The sequence below is a fragment of the Euleptes europaea genome, chromosome 7 (assembly GCF_029931775.1).
Source record: "Euleptes europaea isolate rEulEur1 chromosome 7, rEulEur1.hap1, whole genome shotgun sequence".
NCBI lineage: Eukaryota > Metazoa > Chordata > Lepidosauria > Squamata > Sphaerodactylidae > Euleptes > Euleptes europaea.
The window spans coordinates 88,628,350-88,653,149 of record NC_079318.1 but is presented as its reverse complement, the minus strand read 5'-3'; the positions used below and the strand labels follow the sequence as shown (position 1 = coordinate 88,653,149).

The 24,800-nt window shown below is 51.4% G+C and overlaps 1 protein-coding gene across 1 annotated transcript; it reads right to left on the bottom strand.

The window, feature by feature from the left end:
* Positions 1–4,802: 4,802 nt before the first annotated feature.
* On the bottom strand, positions 4,803–24,412 carry LOC130480454 (dual specificity protein phosphatase 10-like). The gene is made up of 4 exons (XM_056852985.1): positions 24,334–24,412; positions 10,923–12,091; positions 5,341–5,640; positions 4,803–5,078 (listed from the first exon to the last, which is right to left on the bottom strand). Exons 2-4 carry the CDS (start codon positions 12,076–12,078, stop codon positions 4,813–4,815), a joined length of 1,722 nt encoding a protein of 573 aa, XP_056708963.1. The 5' UTR covers positions 12,079–12,091; positions 24,334–24,412; the 3' UTR covers positions 4,803–4,812.
* Positions 24,413–24,800: the final 388 nt, after the last annotated feature.

Genomic DNA, 24,800 nt, shown 5'->3' with positions numbered 1-24,800 from the left:
AGAGATCACGTTTAATAAATTACACCGGAGGCCCGTCACGTGGGCCCAATAAATAACAAAGACAAGAGCCAAAGAAAAACGGCTGGAAGGGGAAGAAAAACCCTGACGGGGTTCCGACTGCATCTACTTCCTGCCCAGTTGCATGGGGGGAAGGTGTTTCCAGTTATTTGAAGGACAAATCTTTTTTAAGAAAAGGGGAAGCCATGGTATGCACATTGCTGTGCAACTGCCACCAATTGGTGTGGGGTGGCGTTGAGTTGAAACGGTGGCAGAGAACATGAGGACACACCAAAGTCTGGATCCCGGCTAGCGTCACCATGGGTGCAAGGAAATTTGCTTGCAGAGCATACTTGTTTTATGTTAATGGGTTGTTGTTCGTTCAATCAAATTTTATTTCGATACAATAGCAGCTCTGAATAAAATAATAAAAGTGATGATTCTGGGAGGGATGATTTGAGGAAGAGGAGGAAAGATCTTCTATGGCAGGGGTGGGGAACCTTTTTTCCGCCAAGGGCCATTTGGATATTTATAACATCATTCGCAGGCCATACAAAATTATCAACTTAAAAATTAGTTTCTTGGGCAGTCCTAGCAGCTCCATAGCTAACGACTCTTCTGCAAAGGGGGCAAAATGTTCCTTTTCTCGGCAAAACAAACTCACATCTGCCTTGAACAGAGGCTATTCCTGTACACGGGAGGGGGTGGATCACCAGTCTTAGATCCTTCTGAGAGATCTGCCAGGACCCACGAAGGGCCAGGCCAAATGATTCCATGGGCCTTAAACTGACCCCGATGTTCCCCACCCGTTCTATGGGGAAAGGTTTTCAGTCAGCCGCTTACGAATCCCACTAGACCGGAGGCAAAATTTGGCCACTTGAGTGGTTATCTCCTGAGAGGAGTCTGCTAAGAGAAGGGAAACTTTCGCTGCTTCTGATCTCCCAGGAAAGGATGACAATACCCGGGGGGGGGGGGTGTTGTTTATTGGGAGGGGAATTTCTTTTTTCTCCACATTTTTTTTTTTAGACAGAGCCATTGAGTGCACTCATTCTTTTTTAAAAGAGGGATTTCTCTTTGATGAAAAATCAACGCCCCTTTTTGCAACTTCAGCCCTTGCCGTTGTGTTTTTACACACCACAGGGTGGTGCTCTAGTAGGAGGACTGGGAGGTTTAGAAAGACACAGCCTCCCTCTGAGAACGTACAGAGTGGAATTCTGAAAAACCTGCCCTTTCCCCCCCTTTTCTCTTTGATCAAAAAAATTTCTCTGCAAACTGTTGGGAGTTCAGGGAGAAAAGGAGTAAAGGGAATTTCGCTTAACAACGCTAATGATTTTTCAGGCTGACCTCTTCCACAAACGGCCCCGAAATACTATTCCTGGGGGACAATAGTATATTTCTATTTCCCCAGGAACAGGATGGGGGGGGGGACATTTGGGGTTGCCACAAAATGGGGGAGGCAGCAAAATCCGATGCTGAGAGTGGAAGTTACTGTATCCACAGGAGCATGAGTCAGGACGTTATTGCATCCATGGAAACACTAGTCCGGAACCAACCCCACAAATGTTTTGTCGTGGTGCATATATTGTGCAAGCAACACATGAAGCTGCCTTCTACTGAATCAGACCCTTGGTCCATCAAAGTCAGTATTGTCTGCTCAGGCTGGCAGAGGCTCTCCAGGGTCTTGGGCAGAGAAAGTCTTTCACATCACCTCCTTGCCTAGTCCCTTTAACTGGAGATGCCAGGGATCAAACCTAAGACCTTCTGCATGCCAAGCAGATGCTCTACCACTGAGCCACAGCCCTTCCCTATTAGCAAGGCTGGGTATGATCAAAATGTCCATATTTCTCACTTTCAAAAAGACAAGTGTGGAGATTTCCCTCTGCTGAGATGTGTGCGTGCCTGAGACAGCCATAATTTTTTTTTCCTGTTCCATAAATGGGGATGCTTTCCTTCCTGCCTCTGGCACTGATATTAGCAGAACAAATCCAGCCCTTCACTTTCCCCACCATCTACTTTTGGAACTGAATTATATAATTATAGGTGTCTCCCCACCCACAGCCCATGCTCAACTGTTTACAACAGGGATTTTGAAGACCAGCGTCAAGTGAGTGGGCAGGGTTGGAGAGAAATCCAGCTTTCCTATGATGGCTGCAGGGAGGATTATTTGTAAATGCATCTTTGTGGCCTTTTGTAACAACGGTCTTTTCAGACGTGGCCCCAGATTAATCAGGGTGCACATCAGGGAATCTTATCACAACTGATTTACACAATTGCGTGTTGTCAAACTGACTCCGGCAAACACCCTCTCATCTGGGTGGGGGTCAGGACAGGCTAGCTTCTTGGAAGTACCGGCTACCCTATGGAATCACCTCCTGATGCAACTGTACATTTTCCAGGCTGGAGAACAGAGGCGGATCTACTATGAAACTAATGAAGCTGAAGCTTCAGGGCTCTTAATTCCGGAGGGGCCATGAAGCAATATTTTTTTTTAATGAGTGAATTTTTCAACCAAATCGATGGAGTATTTTAAAGTGTTTGTTATTAAAATAAGGCTGTTTTAGTGATAGGATCATAAGCCAATGGGTTGTACTTAATATTGACCTTAGGATATGCTCTAATACCCATTTCATATGGCCTCAAAATATCTCTGTAATTGGTCAAAGTTCAAAATTTTCTCGGGGACTTGCAGCGCCCAAACCCCCAGCTGTAAGGGCTTGCTGAGCTCCCCAGAATCTATTCCTAGCCTACATTTTGGCAGCTGGATCCTCAAATCCTTCGTTGGTGCACGGCTTCATAGTTCTATAGCTCAGCCCTTAGGCTAGAGCCAATCGGAACCATAAAAACACATCTGAAATTCTCAATTCAGGCTGCACTCGTCGCGCTTGTGCATCTTAACACCAAAAAACAGATTTTCACCTCTTTATCCTAACGAACCCCTCTGATGACCTTCTACCTCTCTATTAGAGAATGAACCAATACATCTGCCACAGAGCAACCCCACTGAAGAAGATATCAGCGGTTACCCAGACCTTGTTGCTGGTGGGAAGGGGCTCACTGTATGGCCCATTTTCAAGGACTCCACCCCACCACCCTGTTCTCTGCCATTTGGGCCTCAGGGTCCTTGCAAGGGCAGCAAGGCCCTTTGGACCTCGTTGGATGTTGCCCTATTGTTGCTGGTTGCAAGGGGGGGGGCCTTAACAGTTCAAGCTTCAGGGTCCCAAAAATGTAGGCCCGCCACTGGCGGGGAATGCTAGTTTGCTGAGATTCAGAGTTGATGCTAAAGCTTGCGGGTAGAACTCTTAGGGGCCGCTTGGAAGAATGATGGGAACACCTCCCAAATCTGACAATGGGGGGTGGGGGGAAACGGGCACATGATAATCCTGATCAACGGGTAGTACTTTTTCCTGTGGGAAGGGACCCCCTGTCCTCCATGCTGTCTCACAGCTGTGGGCGGAGATGCCTCCATTTTGGCAGTGTTTGATGAGGTCTGCCTGTACACACACACACCCCGACGCACCAATTCCATACACAAGCACCACCCCTGCCCTTCCAGAAGTAATTGCTGGTGATGGGTTCAAATGCCACAAGGGGGAACAGCAGGAATGCCCGGAAGACTAACAAAAACGAGGGAACCAGGCCAACTGATGACACACACATACAAACATACCCTGGCCTTCCAGCACCAGGCGGCAAGGAACAAAACAGCGAAAATCCACCCCCAAAACATACAAGTATATTGCATCTCAAGATCAATTAGAAAGACACCCCCCCCCCCATACTGGATTCCCCAGGATCTTTGCTCCAGGAAATCCAGAGTAAACCCTAGAGGAGGGAGATCTTTCCTTACTCCTGTCCCCCCACCCCAAAAAGAGTTCCAGTGTTCCTACCCCATGGCCTTAAAAGTGGAAGACTCATCCATATACTATATTGTCCTGAGAAGAGGGACAGAGGGAAGCATCTAAACTCTTATGGGAGGGACAGAGGAAAGAGATGCCCGGTGCCTCCCCATCTTATTCCACCCCAATATTATCAATAGGTTGGTGGGTATAAACGAACCTCAAAATAAAAAAAAAACCCAGCAGTGCAGTTCCAATAAATAAATAAGGTATGAGGTCCCGTCCCCACTAGGCAAGAAGTGGGGAAAGGTGTTATAGGTTGCATCCCCCTCCCCAAAATCCTCTCCTCCTTCCACACGAAAATTTGTATCCAGAAGAGATTCTGCAGTCCTGAGCATTAAAAGCTGATAAATGGAGAAAGGCGATGGCATCGCTCCCTGTTACAAGCACATCTGAATCATTAGAGGGGCTCTGCCCCCTCCGTTCTTTCTCCAAAAGGGTCGAAATGGGGGGGGAAAGCAGCATCTCGATGAAAGGGAGAGGGGGGAAAGGGACAGAGTTCCCCCAAAATTACACACACACACACACACTCCCCAACCCAATAAATTAAGCCCAGAAGCATCACACACCCACACACAAACCCCACCCGTTCCCCATCCTGACCCCGGGTAAGAAAGTTCCGAGAAGCCGACACCGGCCATAGAAAGGAGGTGTCCTGCCAAGCTGAAGCCAGGCCTACGGAGACCGACTTTTGTCGTACTTGGAGCACTTGTGAGTCAGCGGGGCCTGAAGGCAGATGAAGTTCATCTTGGTGTTCTGAGGGATCTTGTCCAGCAGCTGTGGGCCCCCCCGACCCACACACCCCACAACCCGTGCGCCTGGCTTTGGTGGGCCCGGCCTCCGTCCCCGCGCTGTCCGTCGGTCCCTTATTGCACGACCCACCCTCCCAGGTCCTGAGATTGACGGCGGCCCGTCTTGCTCACACCTCGGTCTCCACCCCGGCCAGCTTGGGGGTGAGGATACGGGGCGTGATGCCGGCGTTGAGGTCCGTTTCGAACTCCAGCAGTTGGCCCATGAAGTTGAGGTTGGGGGAGATGACGGGGCGCCGGCCCTTGACGTACTTGTAGGCGTCGCCCATGGTCATCAGCGTGTGCTTCATCAGGTAGGCGATGACGATGGTGGCCGAGCGCGAGACGCCCGCCTGGCAGTGGATGAGGACGCCTTTGCCACTCTGGTGAGCCTCCTCTGCAGGAGCGGGAGGGAGAAACGGGGCAGGGTTAATGGCTGCTTTGGCAATTGGATTCTATGGCATTGAAGTCCCTCCCCTCCCCAAACCCTGCCCTTCTCAGGCTCCACCCCAAAAACCTCCTGCCAATGGCAAAGAGGGACCCGGCAGCCCTAGACAGAGCAGGGGTTTGAACCTGGGCCTCCCTGGAATTCGTGTGGTTGGCCTCTACCCAGCTGTGACCCCCCCACCCCGGCTTGCCGACCCCCAAGCAGGCCGTACCAATGAATTCAAAGGCCTCCTCGAAGTACTGGCGCAAGTCCTGGCGGCTGTTGTCAGTGGCTGGCAGGCGCTTGTAGCGGAGGCGCCCGCTCTCGGCGTGGTAGAGGGGCAGGTGGGTGGTGACGTTGAGGACGTGGCCCACGTTGAGGCTCAGCATCCGCTCCAGGTCCTGCGCGTCTCTTTCGTTGCCCAGGAACAGGAAGGGCAGGATGGGGCTCAGCTCCGCGTTCTCCAGGTCCGGCGTGAGCGGCGGGCCCAAATCGTCCTGCCCGTCCGCGATCTCCGGCGTCACCAGGCTGCCTGCGGTCGAAATAGAAGTCAGCGTTTCACAGGCCGCATTTTGAGTGTTCAAGCCACACAGGTTTATTTAGAGATCTGCACTCCACTTTTCACCCCAGTGCAGGACCCAAAGCAATTCAGAACATCCTTCTCCCCTCTTCTGCTTCATCCCCACAACAACCACCCTGTGAGGTAGGTTCGGTTCGTGAGTCTGGCCCAAGGTTCGGTTCGTGAGTCTGGCATGACTGGCCCAAGGTAGGGTTGCTAACCTCCAGGTAGTAGCTGGAGATCTCCCACTATTACAACTGATATCCAGCCGATAGAGATCAGTTCCCCTGAAGAAAATGGCCGCTTTGGCAATTGGACTCTATGGCATTGAAGTCCCTCCCCTCCCCAGGCTCCGCCCCAAAACCTCCCGCCAGTGGTGAAGAGGGACCTGGCAGCCCTAGCCCAAGATCACCCAGTGAGCTTTCATGGCAGAGTGGGGATTCGAACCTGGGTCTCTGACACTCTAAATGCTACACCATGCCAGCTGTCTACATTAGCATGCATAATAAAACCCTCAAGATGGTTTCGGAGGGTAGCTGTGTTGGTCTGCAGTAGAACCGCTAGATTCAAGTCCAGCAGCGCGTAGAGACCAACAGGGTTTTCAGGGTACAAGCTTTTGAGAATTAAAGCTCCCTCCGTCAGACCCTGAAAATCTTGTTGGTCTCCAAGGTGTTGTAACCATAAAACCCTCAAGCAACCTTGTAAGGGAGGCCGACATCATTGTCCTATTGATGAAGGCAGGAGGGCTTAAGGCAGGGGTGTCGAACTAATTTGTGACGAGGGCCAGATATGACATAAACGCCGCTTGGTCGGGCTGGGTCATGCCTTGCCAGCCCAGATCGGGAGAAGAAGTAGAGTTGGTTTTTATATGCCGACTTTTTATACCACTTCAAGGAGAATCAAACCAGCTTACAAGTACCTTCCCTTCCCCTCCCACAACAGACACCCTGTGAGACAGGTAGGGCTGAGAGAGCGCTATGAGAACTGTGACTAGCCCAAGGTCACCCAGCTGGCTTCGTGTGTACGAGTAGGGAAACCAACCCAGTTCACCAGATCAGAGTCCACCACTCCAAACCATCGCTCTTGACCACTATACCATGCTGGGAGGGGGTATGTGTCTGCCTCGGCTGGCTCATGGGCCGGATAAGAGCTCTCAAGGGGCTGGATCCGCCCCACGGGCCTTATGTTTGACACCCCTGGCTTAAGGCATGCATGCATGGGAGAGGCAGGATTTGAACTGGGCACTTGCTGCTTTATGGCTCAGCCTCTGGCTGCTACACTACACCTTTGCTGTTCCAAAACTGCTACTTCTAAATCTATACTTCCTCAACCCCAAAAGCACCATACACCTTTGGGCTAAATTGTATTTATTTACTTACTTCGTTTGTACCCCACCTTTTCCCGCACGGGGGAGCCCAAAGCAACTTACATCTGTCTCCTATCTTGCATTTTATCCTCTCAACAACCCTGTTAGGTAGGTTAGGGTAAGACTGGACCAAGGTCACCCAGAAAGCTTCCGCAGCAGAGTGGGGATTCGAACCTGGGTCTGCCGGATCCTAGTCCAACACTCTAACCGCTGCACCACTCTAGCTCCCCCATGTCACCCATAGCAATGAAAACAGCTCAGTGTTTGTAGGGTTCAGAGGACTGGAGGTGGGGTGGGGAAGGGGGGGAAATAACCATGCCAGAATTCTGGCAAAAACCACCCCCTGGGCTTCCTTGCAAAAACCAGTGTCGTAGCATGGGGGCGTATTCAGGCCAAAGCAATTACCATCCTCAGCCCAGGCAATCCCAGTAAACCTGCAGACACGACTGGTTTATCCGGTTCAGACTGCTGGTAGAAATGCAAGCGATTATTTTGCACAGGGGAAAGACAGAGAGCGAAAGTGTGCGCTCCTTGAAGTAGGAGCTAGCTTTAAGAAATAAAAGAAGACGGGCTGGATCTGGCAGATCCGTTCCCTCCTACAAGAATCATATATCATAGCGTTGGAAGGGGCCATATGGGCCATCAACCCCTGCTCGATGCAGGATCAGCCTAGAGCATCCCTGACAAATGTTTGTCCAGCCCCTGCTTAAAGACTGCCAGTGAGGGGGAGCTCGCCACCTCCCTAGGCAGCCCATTCCACTGAGAACTCTTACTGTAAAAAATTTTGGCTTCATGGGTAGGAGAGGGGAAACCATCCCTATTCTCCAGATTAGCCTCCGCCGCTCATGTGGAGGGGTGGGGAATCAAACCCGGTTCTCCACATCAGAGTCCACTGCTCCAAACCACCGCTCTTAACCACTACACCACGCTGGGAGATCAGCCGGGATGCAATGCCATAGAGTCAGCCTTCTGAACGTGCCTTTTTTAATCCAGGGGAACTCATCTCTGTAGTCTGGAGATCCGTAATATTTCCAGGAGAACTGCAGGCCCCACCTGGAGTTGGGCAGCCTTAGTCAACAGAGAACTAGTGATCTTCCCTGCTAAGGTTGTCAGGTCCCTCTTCGCCACCGGCGGGAGGTTTTGGGGGCAGAGCCTGAGGAGGGCAGGGTTTGGGGAGGGGACTCAATGCCATAGAGTCCAATTGCCAAAGCAGCCATCTTCTCCAGGTGGACTGATCTCTGTCGGCTGGAGATCAGTTGTAATAGCAGATCTCCCGCTAGTACCTGGCGGTTGGCAACCCTATTCCCTGCCAAAGGCAACTGTGTATTTCCAAAGCTGCTCCTTTACGCAAGAACAGTTCCTGTTTTGTGTCGCTTGTTCTCGTCCCCCTTTCTTCCGCTCCCCTCTAACTTGCTGCGGTCTCGGCCAAATTTTTTGTTTTGGAACATTTCCTTAGCTGCTTGCAGACGCTGGCAGGGCCGGGCCCTCCGTTTCCCTGCCCCGAAACATCTGCTAGGTAAAATGACACCCTAACCCCTTGTGACTCTAAGTTCTAGGTAGGGGTGGGGAGGGGAAAAGGAACCAGGGAGGGGGGGGGTCCCCGAACTGTGCAAGAAGGTCAAAGAGATGATGTCACGGTCCCAGCTGGGCAGAGTTTCTTTCGGTTCAATAGGTTCTGAGCAGGTGCTAAAGGGGGGGGGCTGAGCTGGGGGTGGTGAAATTTGCCCCTCCTCCTCCCCCTCCTCTTGCCATCTGGTCACCCAGTTGGGATGAGGTCACCGAAAGAAGAAGGGAGAAGCGTTAACCCCAAATGTCCTAGATTTTCAGAATGTAACTTGGTTTGACAAACACGCTTGGGAAAAATACTATTTTGCTTTCGGTGTTTCCCTCCACTCGGGTGCCTTTCTGCTCTCTCCTGACAATGGTGATGTCCTGCTGGTCTGGACCAAACGTTTCTCTGCTCCAGCGCCCTGTTTCCAACGGAGGACAGCCAGGGAGCTAGGGTTGCCAGCCTCCAGGTACTAGCTGGAGATCTGCTATTACAACTGATCTCCAGCCGACAGAGATCAGTTCCCCTGGAGAAAAGGGCCGCTTTGGCAATTGGACTCTATGGCATTGAAGTCCTTCACCTCCCCAAACCCCGCCCTCCTCAGGCTCTGCCCCAAAAACCTCCCACCAGTGGTGAAGAGGGACCTGGCAACCCTACATGGAGCCCGCCAGCAAGACATCAAGGAAACAGGGATCCCTTTTTGTGTCCCCAATGTTTAGTATTGAAAGGTAGACTGCTTCTGTGCATGGAGATTCCAATTAGATATCACAGCAGTCAATATAAGCCTATCCTCTGTGAATTGTCCAGCGTAGTGTAGTGGTTACCATGTCAGACTAGGATCTGGGAGACCCAGGTTTTAATCCCTACTTTGTCATGGAAGCTTGCTGGGTGACTTTGGGCCAGTCACTCAGTCAAACCTACCTCCCAGGGTTGTTGTGAAGATAGAGGAGAATGATATAAGCCACTTTGGGTCCCCACTGGGGAGAATGGTGAGTAATAACACTATTACTAGAGCCGCAATGGATTGGACCAAGGGTTCACATTGTCCAGCTTCCTGCTTCTGACAGGGGCCAGCTGGATGCTCCAAAAAACCCACCGGACAACATGCAGGCTACACCTCTCTGCTGGTTCTCAGAGGTATACTGCCTCTGTTCATGGAGGTTCCAAGATCAGAGGCAACGTCACCCTCTAGAGGCTTTATCTTCTGTCTTTTAATTCTCCCTCGAGGTCATCCGAGCTAACAAACGTCATCGCATCTCACGTAAGGGAGACACAGGCCCCAGCTCAGCTTGTATTGATCCTAACCCACCAGAGGTCACACCGCCACCTCGCCCGCTTCCCACCCCTGCTTCCCCACCCCAGTACACATGAACACATGAAGCTGCCTTATACTGAATCAGACCATCAAGGTCCATCAAAGTCAGTATTGTCTACTCAGACCGGCAGCAGCTCTCCAGGATCTCACCTACTTGCCTAGTCCTTTTAACTGGAGATGCCGGGGATTGAACCTGGGACCTTCCGCATGCCAAGCAGATGCTCTACCACTGAGCCACAGCCCTTCCCCAACCCCTGGGTATGTTTAGCCTGAAAAGGAGAAGACTGAGAGGGGATATGATAACTATCTTCAAGTACTTGAAGGGCTGTCATGGAGAGGATGGTGCAGAGTTGTTTTCTGTTGCCCCAGAAAACAACGGGTTGAAATTAAATCAAAAGAGTTTCCATCTAGACATTAGGAAGAATTTTCTAACAGTTAGAGTGGTTCCTCAGTGGAACAGGCTTCCTCGGGAGGTGGTATACTCTCCTTCCCTGGAGGTTTTTAAGAAGAGGCTGGATGGCCATCTGTCAGCAATGCAGATTCTATGAGCTCTTAGGCAGACGATGAGAGGGAGGGCATCTTGGCCATCTTCTGGTCACTAGGTGTGGGGGGGAAGGTAGTTGTGAATTTCCTGCATTGGGCAGGGGAGTTGGACTTGATGACCCTGGTGGTCCCTTCCAACTCTATGATTCTATGATTCTATTCTAAGGGGTGAGGGCAGCTGGGCCACTGGGGGTGCAGCCCGAAAGCCAGAGACCGGTCCTTTTGTGATCCATCACCAAGGTCTAAGGCTTCCACCCTCTAACAGCAGAAAAGAAGAGGCTGGATGGCCATCTGTCAGCAATGCAGATTCTATGACCTCTTAGGCAGATGATGAGAGGGAGGGCACCTTGGCCATCTTCTGGTCACTGGGGGTGTGTGTGGGGGGGAGGTAGTTTAGAATTTTCTGCATTGTGCAGGGGGGGTTGGACTAGATGACCCTGGCGGTCCCTTCCAACTCTATGATTCTGTGAACCCTTGCTTACCTCTCCTACCCGTCCCCTCCTGTCCGTCTTTGTTGACCAGGTCCAAGACCAGATGTAGATTCGGGGAGGACTGCTGGGGTTTGCTGGGTTTGGGGAGAGTCAGAGTCTGCGTCTCTGCGCCGGCGCAGCCGTTCTGCTCCTTGGGCCAGAGGCGCTGCAGCGAGGAGTCCCTGCCGTCGCCGACCCCCCGGGAGGAGATGAAATCCAGCATGGCCAGCTTGCCCTGCTGGAGGCGCCGCCGCCCCGCAGCATCCGCCGCTCCAAAGTGCATGGCGCCCTGCAGGTGGCTCTTGGTGAACTCCATCAGGTTCCGGCAGTCCAGGATTAGGGGGGACGGCTGCTGCTGGGCCCGCGACTTGGTCATCTTCTTGGCCAGCTCGTCCGGCCAGATGGTGCGGACGCTGTAGTCGTCGTCATCGTCCCCGCCATAGCAGCTGGGGGCCGGCGAGGGCCCGCCCCGGGGGTCATAGGCCACGATGGGGTCGCTGCTGCAGAAGCTGCAGGAGGAGCTGACCGACGTGACCGAGGGGTTGCAGGCCAGGCACGCCAGGGACCGCAGGGCCGCCGCTGGGGCACAGGGCAGGCAGCCCAGCTTCTTGACCGACGGCGGGCTGGAGCAGCTCAAGGAGCGCAGGCTGGAGCGGCAGGAGAGGCAGCCCAGAGAGCGCAGGCCGGACTTGGGGTTGGCGTCGTCGCAGCGCACCAGCCGCCAGCAGCCCCGGCAGCCGCATTTCAAGGGGTGCATGGTGCTCGCGGGGCTGGAGAGGCAGGAGGAGCTGGCCGAGGTGTCCAGCACCGGCTTGGAGTTCTCCTTGAAGCACCGTTTCTTCAGCTTGGACTGGGGCAGAAAGACCTTCAGCGGGGGGCCCAGCTGCAGGGAAGGGTTCCTCTCCGGCGCCCGGCCTTGCGTCCCCCCCGCCGATAACTTGAGGTCAACGGGGTGGGATTGGTTGGGCTGCAGAACAGTCTTGAGGGCCTCTTCGCTGGGTCCCTTCGGGGCTGGCGAGGCCTGGCCCGGCGGCTTGCGGACCGGAGACTGCCGCGGCGGCTGCTTCTCGCCGCCACCGTTGTTGGAGAAGCTGTGGTTGAGGCGCAGGGCCAAGGTCTTGGGTCGCTGCAACACGCCGATCCGTTCTTCCAGGGGCGAGGGAGGCATTGGGAAAGGTGAGCTGCACATGAAGAAAGGGGAGAGAGGTGATAGGTTGGTTAGAAGAGCACGGGCCAAGAGTCTTAACTCTTCAAGGACAGCCTTATATTTCTAGTCGGGGTCATTGAAAGGAAACTTAGAAATGCGCTTGGGGCAAAACTTGCTGCTCTGACCCTGTTGGAATACTTGGACAGAAGTAATACCTCCCAAGACAGGTCTCCTAAAATGTAAGCCAACATCTTATCTGTTCCTAACACTCGGCATTCTGGGTTTGCATGATGACGGATCATAGAATCATAGAGTTGGAAGGGACCGCCAACCAGACCAACCCCTTGCACAATGCAGGAAATTCATTGTATAGTTTAAGATCGGGGCAGATTGGTCCTTGAATTTACTGGGAAAATTCCTGGTGGGATACTTCCTCGAGAGGCGCTGGAAGCCAGGAGCAAGTGGAGCCAAATGAAGAAGAAGAGTTGGTTTTTATATGCCTTCTCTACCACCTAAGGGAGACTCAAACCGGCTTACAATCACCTTCCCTTCCCCTCCCCACAACAGACACCCTGTGAGGTAGGTGGGGCTGAGAGAGTGTGACTTGCCCAAGGTCACCCAGCTGGCTTCATGTGGAGGAGTGGGGAAACAAATCCAGTTCACCAGATTAGCCTCCGCCACACATGTGGAGGAGTGGGGAATCAAACCCGGTTTTCCAGTCCAGAGTCCACCGCTCCAAACCACCGCTCTTAACCACTACACCATGCTGGCTCTACATCTACCTCCACCCCTGTTCTTGGTTCATTTCTGTGCCAAAACGTCTCAGTCCCACTTCCCTCATTATGGATCCTTATTTATACTGTAGTCTGACCCCTGCTCAGCCTTCCTGACCACTGCAATTATTTATTTATATCTCACCCTTCTGCTCCGTGGGGACACAAAGTTGCTTACATGGTCTCTTCTCTATTTGATCCTCACCATAACCCTGTGAGGTAGGTTGGGATGGCAGCGAGGGACCCGTCACCCAGCAAGTTTCCGTGGCAGCGTGGAGAGTTGGATCCCCCAGATCCTAGTCTGACATTCTAACCACACCACACTAGATCTCAGCTGGCAATATTCCTTGAGAGCCAGTGTGGTAAATCCCGGATGTTGAGCAGGTAGACCTGGGTTCAAATTCCCACTCAGACCTGAAGTTCACCGCCTGGCCTCGCAGCCCGGTCTCGCTCAGAGCCTAACTTAGGCTGGTTGAGAAGATAAAACCAAGTATACTGCCATGAGATCACTGGAGGAAGGGCAGGATGAAAACATAACCAGATCGTCGTGATGGGGATGGAATCCAAAATGATGCAGGTGAGATAAATCCAGTTGAGTCTCTGCCTGTTAGCCAATATCAAGACAACCAGTTCGGTGTGTGTGTGTGTGTGTGTTTACTCAAAATAATAATTACTGCCAAATTGTGCCTCGAGGAAAAAAAGGAACCTGGATTCCAGCGGCGGTAATTTAGAACGCTTGCATCATGCTTTAATTTATTCGGTTCCTGCCAGCCAGGGAGAGGAGCAAAGAGTCCTGGCCCTGACAACGAGCAATCGTAGCAAGCCCGTTCGGCTCTGGAGATTTCACCAGCCGCAGCTCACTCGTTCAGGCTCATCGTGGGCACCCATGAGGGCTAGAAGCCTGGTTGTTTGTTTAAAAGATTGCCACGGCACTGAGACGCTTAGGATGAATCTCACAGCCAGTTGCGTGCTTGCGTGGAAAAGATGGTCCTCTGCCCGCACACTGGTTGCTTGGCCGGACAGCACTATCCGAAGGCCCTCTTAAGCTGCCTTTCGGCTGCTCAAAGCCACTGCAGAGAGGAAGAATCATAGAATTGGATGGGACCACCAGGGTCATTTTTGGGGAGGAGCCTGAGGAGGGCGGGGTTTGGGGAGGGGCTTCAGTGCCATAGAGTCCAATTGCCAAAGCGGCCATTTTCTCAAGGGGAACTGATCTCTGTCGGCTGGAGATCAGCTGTGATAGCAGGAGATCGCCAGCCACCGCCTGGAGGTTGGCAACCCTAGGGCACGCCAGAGAGAGATGACTGACACAGATTTCACACCAGTTGCTACTCTACAAGAACACAAAAGCCATGGGATACCTTTTATTAATTATATTAAAATATTGGTTTGGGTTGCTCCTAATTAATAAAAGTTATTCCATGAGTCGTCGTTTTTTTTTATTTTGGACTAACAGGACTTCCTGCAATGCCTGTTTTGGAAAAAAACAAGAATATGTTATGGCAGAGCCAAAAAGGGAGATTCCAGCGTGAAACAGCTGATTTAGAATTTATCCGGAAGTTCCAGCCTATGCAATTACGCCTCGGTCGCGATAATGGTTTCCTCTCAAAGTACAGGTGTTAAATTAGCTGAACAAGGCTGCGTTATCGCGCCCCCCACACACACACTTCTGCTGTGAAGGATCAGTGTGCGTCTGATTCAGCTTTGCGTAGAAATCTCACGGGCTAGACCTCTTGTGCTTCACTGCCGCTTGATTCCCCTGCTCACTGTTTTTCTGCTCTGCAGCTGCGTACGTACGTCAGCCAGCGGAGGCTGCCCTTCACGCATCGCGGGAAACGGGTTAAGTGGATGAACTACAAACGGAGAAGTCCCAGGTTCAAATATTGCCTGCGACCAGGACTTGCTCGACAGGCTTAGGTGTACTGCAATCTCTCAGCCTCGCCTGCAACAGAAGGATAACATTGGCCTACCTTACAGGGCTGTTGCAAAGATTTGCAGCAAGATAAGCCTTCTGCTTTGCATGATGGGTTGGGTTGCCAACCTCCAGGTACAAGCTGGAGATCTCCTGCTATTACAGCTGATCTCCAACCGACAGATCCGTCCGCCTGGAGAAAATGGCCGCTTTGGCCATTGGACTCTATGGCATTGAAGTCCCTCCCCTCCCCAAACCTTGCCCTCCTCAGGCTCCGCCCCAAAAACCTCCTGCTGGTTGCAAAGCGGGACCTGGCAACCCTAATTATGGGAATAATAGCACTGATCTGCTTTACAGGGTTGTTATAAAGACCAGGGACCACTAGGACTTTTTTGTTTGGTGCAGGGACCCCAAGGTTCAAAATAAAAATTCTGAGAATTTTAAATTAAACTTTAATCATAACTGTTAGTTAAACATTAAACTTAGAATAATATTTGAATATATTTTTTATAATAGAAAACTTTTAATTTAAAATATTAATTTATTATGGGTTTATAACTTTGTTTCGCGGACCTTAATTTAGTTCTCGCGGACCCCTGGGGGTCCATGGACCCCTGGTTGGGAACCAGTGTTATAAAGGATTGCAAGAACAATCAGAAATGCTCCCCATTATTGTATTACAATACGGTAAGTAAAAAATAAATCTTCACGTGATTGTTGTTCTTTTAGGGGGCCCAAGACTCTTTGTACCTTAAGAATAAACTTTGTACATTAGCAACGTGATGGCTGCAAACCTAAGGATATTTTCCTGGGAGGAAGCCCCATTTATTAACATGGGAATTCGTCCTGAGTAGACCTGCTTAGGATTGATCCCATAGTTGTATAGACTAGAGACATACACAGAAAGAGCAAACGTGCATCTATTTACACGGGGCTTAGAATTCAGCACTTCCCGGCACAGAATTTGCATCCCCCTGACACAGAACATTAATTTTAGTCTGGGGTGTCCATGCAGCTCTGTGCTTTACATACTTGCTTCTCAGTCTGGGATATGTTTTGTCCTGGCAAAGTCATTATGCTGGGTCAGTACTAGGAGCTTACTGTGCCTAAGAGGATGAGCCGTGATCTGGGAACTCCCTGGTTCAAATCCTGCTTCTGCCACAAACTCACAATGTAGTCTTTGGCAAGACACTCAACCTCAACACTCCAATCGGCAAAGCGGAGACAATAACACTGGCCTACCATACAGGGCTGTTGGAAAGACTATGAGATTGAGAGCAAGTGCTTAAATGGTACTATTTTGCCCCCATTTTAAGGACTGGGGGATGAGGGTCTACCAGACAATGATCCGGCATGTCCAGAACCTCACATCAAATCCTTATAGGGTTGCCAGGTCCCTCTTCCCTACCGGCGGTAGATTTTTGGGGTGCAGCCTGAGGAGGGTGGGGTTTGGGGAGGGGAGGGACCAATGCCATAGAGTCCAATTGCCAAAGTGGCCATTTTCTCCAGGGAAACTGATCTCTATCGGCTGGAGATTAGTTGTGATAGCAGGAGATAGAAGGCTAGTACCTGGAGGTTGGCAACCCTAAATCCTTAACAGAAGTGGGATCTGAGTGAAATTTGGCTCTCAGGGGGATCCTGCCTTCTCATACATGAGCTGATCTCTCATCATTGAAACAAACAGACCTTTAAAGCCTTCTGTTTTAATACCATCCGCACAACTTGCTTTTTAAAAAAGGCGTTGTCAGCATCAAATGTGATTTAAAAAAAAAAAGCCTATAAGGGCTAAGAAATAATTTCTTAAACCTTTATCCTCCCTCACTGTATTTTTCTTTCATTTTTTAAAAAACACACACAACGTTCTGGGTAGAAATTGGGTCGAATTTAGCAAAAAGCGCTTTCTGATGTAAGAGAAAACATGGCAGGGTTTCCCGAGGAGCTGAAAGTGGCACGTCGTAGAAGATTCTGGATCCCACCCCCACCCCACCATCACCCCCACCCCAGTTCCAGCATCCTTGAAGCACTTCCTCCCGCCCCCTCTCCCGTCCCCATTAACAGCATATTATAAAGTCTCTCTCCACACTTCCCTGCCCCGTTCTTGAGGAAGGTTCAAAGGCATTTATTTTGCACCCAGCAGCGTGCCAAGGAGAGATTTAAAAAATCCCCTTCCAAAACTGGCTCGTCCAAAAAGCTGCCTGTGCGTGCGTGTGTGGCAGGCCTTTGAAAGTACGGGCCTGCATCTGCGTGCGTTTTGGGGTTACGGGCATTTTGTGCCATCTGAGCCCGGGAGAAATGCCAGAGCCCATCAAACACGTTGCAAACGCATCTCTGGCAGCAACGCAGCTACGGAGCACTTGCGATGTCAGCTGGAAACTTAAAACCTTCGTCCATGCGCCTGGGGAAGGGGGTCGGAGGTGGAGAAGCCGGAACGGATGCTGGTATTTATGGGTGTGCATCACATGGCCTTAAAACCACAGCACAAATGCCCAACCGAACATCCCCAGCTTGGCAGACCCCCCTCTCCCAAAAGAGACATTTCTCCCTACTACCACAAACAGTAAATTCATATTTGCATCCATTGTCCCCTTGACTTCTTAGCGTCTTTATGGGCCTTGATTCGTCCCCATGGGGTCACAGGTATCACCAGAGATAGAGGGAAATCAGGTGCCCGCCCTGGACAAATTCCCTACACAGTTTGGCTACATCAAGAAAACCAACAGGGTTCCCAACCTCTAGATCAAGCCTGGAGATCTCCCAGAATGACAGCTTTTATTATTATTATTATTTTTGTATACTGCTTTTGTCCTTGATAGGTAGGGTTGCCAGGTCCCTCTTCGCCACTGGTGGGATATTATTGGTGTGGAGCCTGAGGAGGGAGGGGTTTGGGGAGGGGAGGGACTTCAATGCCATAGAGTCCAATTGCCAAAGTGGCCATTTTCTCCAGGGGAACTGATCTCTATGGGTTGGAGATCAGCTGTAATAGCAGGAGATCTCCAGCTAGTACCTGGAGGTGGGCAACCCTACTGATCGGGGACCCAAAGCGGCCTTTCACATCTTTTCCCTCCCTCCTCAATCCGCACAACAACCACCTTGTGAGGATAGATTAGGCTGAGCTTGCATCGGGCCCAAGATCACCCAGTAGGTTTCTATGGTTGAGCATGGGATTTGAATCTGGTCAGCCCAGGTTCTAGTCCTACATTCTAACCACTGCACCACCCCAGCCCTCCAGACAACAGAAATCAGTTCCCCTGCAGGAATGGGCTGATTTGGAGGGTGGACTCCATGGCAGGGTTCCCAGCCTCCAGGTGGTAGCTGGAGATCTCCTACTATTACAACTGATCTCTTGGTGGCAGGGATCAGTTCACATGGAGAAAATGGCTAGTACCTGGAGGTTGGCAACCCTATCAATGGGGTATAATGCCATAGAATCCACCTTCCGAAGCAGCCATTTTCTCCAGGGGTACTGCTCTCGGTCGCCTGGAGATCAGTTGCAATCCCAGGAGATCTCCAGCTACCACTTGGCTAGGGTTGCCAGGTCCCTCTTCGCCATCAGCTGGAGATTTTTAGGCGGTGCCTGAGGAGGGCAGGGTATGGGGAGAAAGGGACTTCAATGGCCAAAGCGGCCATTTTCTCCGGGGGAACTGATCTCTGTCATCTGGAGATGAGTTGTAATAGCAGATCACCAGCTAGTACCTGGAGGTGCTGCCCATCTCTAACGTATGTTATTTCGGCACAGGTGTTTCTTATTATTGTAGTACCTGGAGGTTGGCAACCCTACAATTGGAGGATGGCAATCCTAAAATCCAGAAACTGAAACACACACAGCCTGCAGCCCTAAATCTCTTACCCTCGCCCAGCTGTCTCTTCCCCCTCTCCAGACCACCTCCCCATCACCCCTATCCCAGCGCCCCCCCATGTCACTCTTGCTCTCGGCCTCCTCCTTCTCCCTCCCAAACCACCTCAACCTCCCACCCCCCAATTCCGGCAGTGCGCCAAGCCGCCTTCCCCTCCACAGGCTCGCTTTCTGCTCAGGAGCCCCTCCGACACTAACAGGGGGTGACAGCCCTCTCCTTCCCTTCAACCGCACATTGCAAGCTGTGGAGGGCAACCGCAGCCTGGCAGGGAAAGGGCTCTCAAAACAGAAAAGGGTCGCCTTCACCCAGCCTCATTCCCCGACAGGGAAGCGTCACCTCCGCCCAGCCTCGTTCCCCTCTCACCCCTACCTATGGCAAGTCTTCCCTGCAGGCGTCCACCCTCTTCCTAAACCAGAAACCCAGGGGCTTTCCTCCCTCCAGACGCGGCACCATCCAGGGGATTCCTTAAGGTCTCCCTCCCGGGCTTCCCCTCCTCAGACTGGCGAGGTCTTCATTAGGGTGCGAGATTTTTCCCTTCCCTGTCCCTCCGAAATAATGTATTGCATGCTCGAGCTCCTGTGCTCTCCCCTCAAACACCATCAACGTTTATATTCTCAGAGGGTAGCCCGGTCGGTCCGCAGTAAAATAGATCAGAGGGGCTGCCGGACTTGAATCTAACGTTTATATTGTGTTCTTCACGGAGAAGTTCAGTTGGGCTCAAGAAAATCAGGAAAGGGTCCTCTTCGTTTGATGGGCCTGCAAATATTATAATAATGTACGGAACATAGATGTATGCCACCCCCTCCCCAAATTGAGCACAAAAGTCCCTCTTGTTTACAAACACATGAACACATGAAGCTGCCTCATCCTGAATCAGACCCTCGGTCCATCAAAGTCAGTTTTGTCTACTCAGACCGGGAGCGGCTCTCCAGGGTCTCAGGCGGAGGTCTTTCCCATCACCTACTTGCCTGGTCCGTTTAACTGGAGATGCCGGGGATTGAACCTGGGACCTTCTGCATGCCAAGAACATGCTCTACAAACTGAGTCACAGCCCCCACACAGGCACATATATTCCCATGTACCCTTGTGCAAAGCGCCTTCCTCCCCTGTAGCGCAACAATGCACAGGTGCTCACACAGACACGCGCACCCCAGCTGCCATGCACATTCTGTCCAGCGCGCCCGATCCACGAACGGTCTACACTGTTGTGTTCTTCTGTACACTTCACACCCAAAGAGTTAACACCCAGCAAGGTATTCAAATCCCCTCTCCCTAAACCCAGAACCAAGTCGCTGTCTCTCAGTTTGACCTACCTTGCAGGACTCTTGTGAGGGCACGCGCGCACACAGTTGCAAGGCTCAAAAATGCCACACATGCACACAACTCCTTTGTGCCTTTGTGTGCTTGCACGTGCACAAGTATATGCTCTCTTCAGCCGTCACGCAGAAATCGCACTAGCGTCTGCAAGAGGGTTCTTGCACACATCGACACTCTTCCCCTGAACATCCGCGCAGCTCTCCTTGTTCACACATAACCCCCTTCAGGTTCAGATCAGCGCGCCTTAAAAATGCACATATAAATGGCCCCACCCTCACCCCAAAGCACAGGGCGGCCCTGTAACCTCCTGGTTTCCTTTTGGGCGGCTGTTCAGCTCTTCCCTCAACCGAGCGAAGAGGTATTGCCTCTAAAAATACCACCCTGAGCTCACGGCATGGCAGCACCGCCCAATGAGGGCATCTGCTCCTCGTGTTTCACCCCATGAGCTCATCATTTGGCCCCAGATGTGCTGTGTTGGTTAATGGGGGTGGTGGTGAGAGAGGGAGGCCAAGGGACTTTCCACAGACCCTGAGCCTAAAGAGATGGGGCGGAGGGGCACTGACCATGGAATTATCCAGGAGGACATTTTTATCAAATGTTGTTTTAACGGCTGTCCAACGTTTAGGCAGTGCTACTGTATTATTTGAGAGCCGGCGTGGTGTAGTGGTTAAAGTGTCGGGCTAGGACCTGGGAAACCCAGCTTCGAATCCTCCACTCTGCCATGGAAGCTTGCTGGGTGACCTAGGGCCAGTCACACACTCTCAGCCTAGACCTTGGCAAGTATTTGGATGGGGGGCCTCCAAGGAATACCAGGGACGTGACGTGAAGGCAGGCAATGGCAAACCACCTCTAAATGTCTCTTGTCTTTAAAATCCCAAGGAGTCGCCGTAAGTCAGCTGTGATTTGATCAGGATGGGGTTCCTTTATTTATTGTATGCCATATTATTACTTTATTGCATCTTTAAAGATTGTAATCCATCTGGTGTCTCAGCAAGAAAGGTGGACTGTTAAAGTGAAGTCAATAAATCAATAAGTCTTTCCAAACCAATGGGCAAAATGCATGAGTTTGTAATCATGAACACAACAGAAACGGACACAATGGTGGCTATGGGTGATTCGGTGCACAACAGCCTGGTGTGCGATGGTTAAGAGCATCCACTCTGTGCTGGCAGCTACCAGTTCAAATCTCAGCTCAGCCATGGAGTCACTGGCTCAGCTCAAACACCAAGCCAGACAACGGTTAAGGAAGCTTAACCATGGTTTGGCAGGAGGTAAAGAAACCATGGTTTGCGATCAGACAACCACTCAGAAGCCAGGCTTTGAAGTGCGTTTGCAAAACTTGGTTCAGACTAAACATTGTTTGATAGGACATCTGAACTGACAAACCAGAGTGTTACTCTGCCACCTGAGGCCTCTGTTCTTAGATATTGGAGCACTCAGAAGATGGAAAACAAAAGTGGAATAGCAGCCATAAACCAAGGTTTGCCTGCTGTTTCTCTGGAAGCTCCAAACATGGCTTGGGTTCCCACCTACGGACAGTGAAAACCATGGTTTAGCTTGATATTGGAACTAAGCCAGCTGGGAATCACTATCTCTGGATGGTATGGTCTTTGGTTACTCCTAGAAGGTGTGATCTCTGGTATAAGCTAGGGTGTTTCCCGGACGATCTGCACAATGGGTATGCAACTGGCCTGCTTTACAGGGGTGCTGTAAGGATTTCTGAGATGATTCGCACGAAGTGCTTTCTGCTAGGGGAAGAGTCAGCTGTAAACCAGCAGCTCTTCCAGCCCCCGCACACACTACTGTCCTCCCCGCCATACTGCCCCCACCCAGCCAAAAGTGGCTTATCCACCTGGGGGAGTTTCTCGTTTCTCTCTGTCTAGAAGGGCCTCCTTTTCCCACCAGCTTAGACCCCCACAACCTTTCCCACAACTCACTACTGCCGAGGGGTCGAATTTCTGCTTTGCTTGCAGAAGATTCCAGGTTCAGACCCTGACATCTTGTTAACAGGATCTCAAGGGCAGAACTGGTAAAGACCCCTCTGAGACTTTGGCCATTTATGCAGGGTCGATTCCGCTCCTTGCTCAATGCTGGGTTTTTTTAATCCTACCTTTAAAATGACTATTCAGGGTCCCGATGCAAGTCAAACAAATTCCACCCCACCATTCGCCTGCTCCTTCGTTTGCATAGCCATTAGCAATAGTCATTTCCATAGCTAAGCGCCGGCTGGGATTCTGCATGCTTCCTTCAGTTAATGCTTCTGACGCGGGGCAGAGCAAATACAAAAGGTCACCTTAAAGGGGCTCTTAAGAAATGCAAAGCAGGCTTCGCAGTGAAATCTGGAATGACGGTTCAGCGTGAAGAAATAAAAAAATATGCAGGGCACTTCAGCCTGGAACGCGCTGCTAATTACCAAGCATAAACGGCCTTTGGAGAGCCATAACTGGTCAGAGTTTGCAATATTGGGCTAAACCATAAAATCTATATAAGGCATCTTTATAACACACCCGTTCTGCCAGCAACCCGCTTAGGCGATTTCATTGTTACACACACCCTTCCCCTTGCATTGACCTTGTGGTATTTGTAGATTCACACAAGCAGATACAGTACTCAGTTTCTCATGTGCAGTGGGGCAAATAAGAGCACCCCCCTCCAGGCTGTGGGAGGGAGCCTGAAGCTCTCCCCTCCTCCTGCACGCTGCCATCCAGAGATGAATTCACCCCCAACGTCATGGCTGGCTGTGCAAACAGCAGAGTCGGGTTGGGGGAACCCCGACTCGCTCCAGATGTAACATCTATTTGGGGCCTAAGGTGATAAGGAGGCTTTAACCGTCTTGCTTGGTCCACGGCGGCGCATTCTCACATGAAAGGGCTTGCACTCCTCAAGTGATCAATAAAATCCCATGCGCCCTTTGCTAAAAGTAAGTGTGGGTCTACCCCAGAGATAACAGCAACCTATCTGATTGGGGGAGGGGGTCAGTGGGGAATCTTTAAGGTAAAAACCAGAGAATCTGCAAACTGTGCATGTAACAAGCTGCCATTGTCTACACAGTGTCCCTCAAGCATGATCCCCAAAAATCATCCCCTCCTTGACAGTTCTGAAGGAGTACAAGCCTGTTCCACGAATAGAAATAATAAATAAGCAGGCACAAATATGCTTGTAAATTTTTCTAAAGGCAATCTGTTTTGATCATAGCAATGTTTGCATTTAGATACACGGTATTTTGCATGCTTAGAACACTTCACACATTCAGTAATCCCGACAACACCCTTATAAGGAAGACCAGTATTTGTATCTCCCCCGCCCCCCATCGCTGAGGGATTATGGCTCGCCTCGGATCATCTATTCAGCTCATGACAGCGCCGATGTATTTTTTAAAGGCAGGGTTTACATTTTATGAATAAGAACTACAAAGCGGCATACATCTGGTGCATGATAAGGTGTGCTCAAACGTTGCTGACATATGGGGAAGTGTGCGCACTTGCACATGCAACCTGTGCACGGGCGCATGTGCAAATGCATTTTGTGCCCATCCTGGGTCTACAAAGTTCACACAGCCCGAAGGTTATCTGGGACTAGCTACTGGCCTGCCAGTGGAAATCCCCGCTTATTTCTTCACACGTGTGTTATCCACAGTGGTGGGCGCATGCAAATCCCTGCAGGTAGAGCTGGTGCGCACGTGTAAACGCGCGCCTGAATTACAGCGGCAGTTTGCGCCCAGTTCTACATAAAACCTACCCTTTGGTGTCCCCAGAATTGCCGTGGCATCACCGACCTAAAATAAGCCCTTGATGTCATCGTGAGTATTCAGGAGGCGTAAAGATACCTGTAAGGGGAGAACCGAACAACCTCCCGTTCCTTCTTTTAACCTCGTGTTGTTGCCTACCAAGGGAAACAGAATTTTTCTTCTCTCGCTGTCCCCCCCCCCCATGCCACCTCCACCCTCCTGGCAGCCCGGCATCAGCTCCCTCCCCCCTTTCCACCTCCTACGCGCCCCAAAAGAATAATCTGTCACAACAAACTAAGGCGACAGCCACCACAAACAAACACCTACTCCTTGTCACCTTAGGAAAAAAGCAGGATCCCAGCGCCTTCCCCCCTTCTTGCCCCCCCCATTGCAATTCCCAGTCTTTGACGTTGCAGCTGCCATCCTCAAAACCTGGAAGACCCCCCCCCTCCACAGACCGGTCAACCCCCCCACCTCTGTCTCCTTGCATGTACGCCATCTCTCTGCCCCTCTCCCCCAAATTAGCAATCCCATCATTGCAAATACATATATCCAGACACTGGGGACCGCTCGCCCCCTCCAAATTATACAAAAAACAAAAGCAGGTGTTTGCAATCGCAATGTCACCTTTCCCACCTCCACCTTGCTTTGCACAACCGCTCTCCCCCCACCCCACCCCCCAAAAAAACTCACCTGCATCAGATCCTAAGGGTGAAATCCATGAGGCTTTGGGGTCGCCTTTTGGCTGGGAAGGGACGGGAGGGGGATGCTCAGATCAGGGGACAGATCTGGATTTGGAGGACCTTCTGACACCCCCCAGAGCACCCAATTTAAGGACACCCCCTTTCCTCCTTGCCTTTGGTGCTGAAGAACCTTTTTGAAGGGAGAGGAAGAGGGAAACAGAACTGGGGGGGGGAGAGAGAGAGAAGGGTTGTAGGGTGACATCATCGGCAGCCAATAGGAAGGCGGCCCGGCTCTCCGGGCGAATGTTACGCAGGAGGGCGTCACGTGACCCGGGCTGGCTCCTCCATTCATTGGGAAAGAGGCTGGCTAAGCAGCAATCCCGGCCTGGGGTGCGTGGGTGGGGGTACAGGGGACATGGGGGGTACGGTTGCCAACTCCAGGTCCGGAAATACCTGGAGGTTTGAATGCGGAGCCTG

Excerpts from the sequence above, each read along its gene's own strand:
- LOC130480454 (XM_056852985.1), bottom strand. The coding sequence starts at position 12,078 with ATGCCTCCCTCGCCCCTGGAAGAACGGATCGGCGTGTTGCAGCGACCC. Across the intron at positions 5,641-10,922 it reads GGAGGGGACGGGTAGGAGAG|GCAGCCTGGTGACGCCGGAG; the intron begins GTAAGCAAGGGT and ends TTTCGACCGCAG. Across the intron at positions 5,079-5,340 it reads GGAGGCCTTTGAATTCATTG|AGGAGGCTCACCAGAGTGGC; the intron begins GTACGGCCTGCT and ends CCGCTCCTGCAG.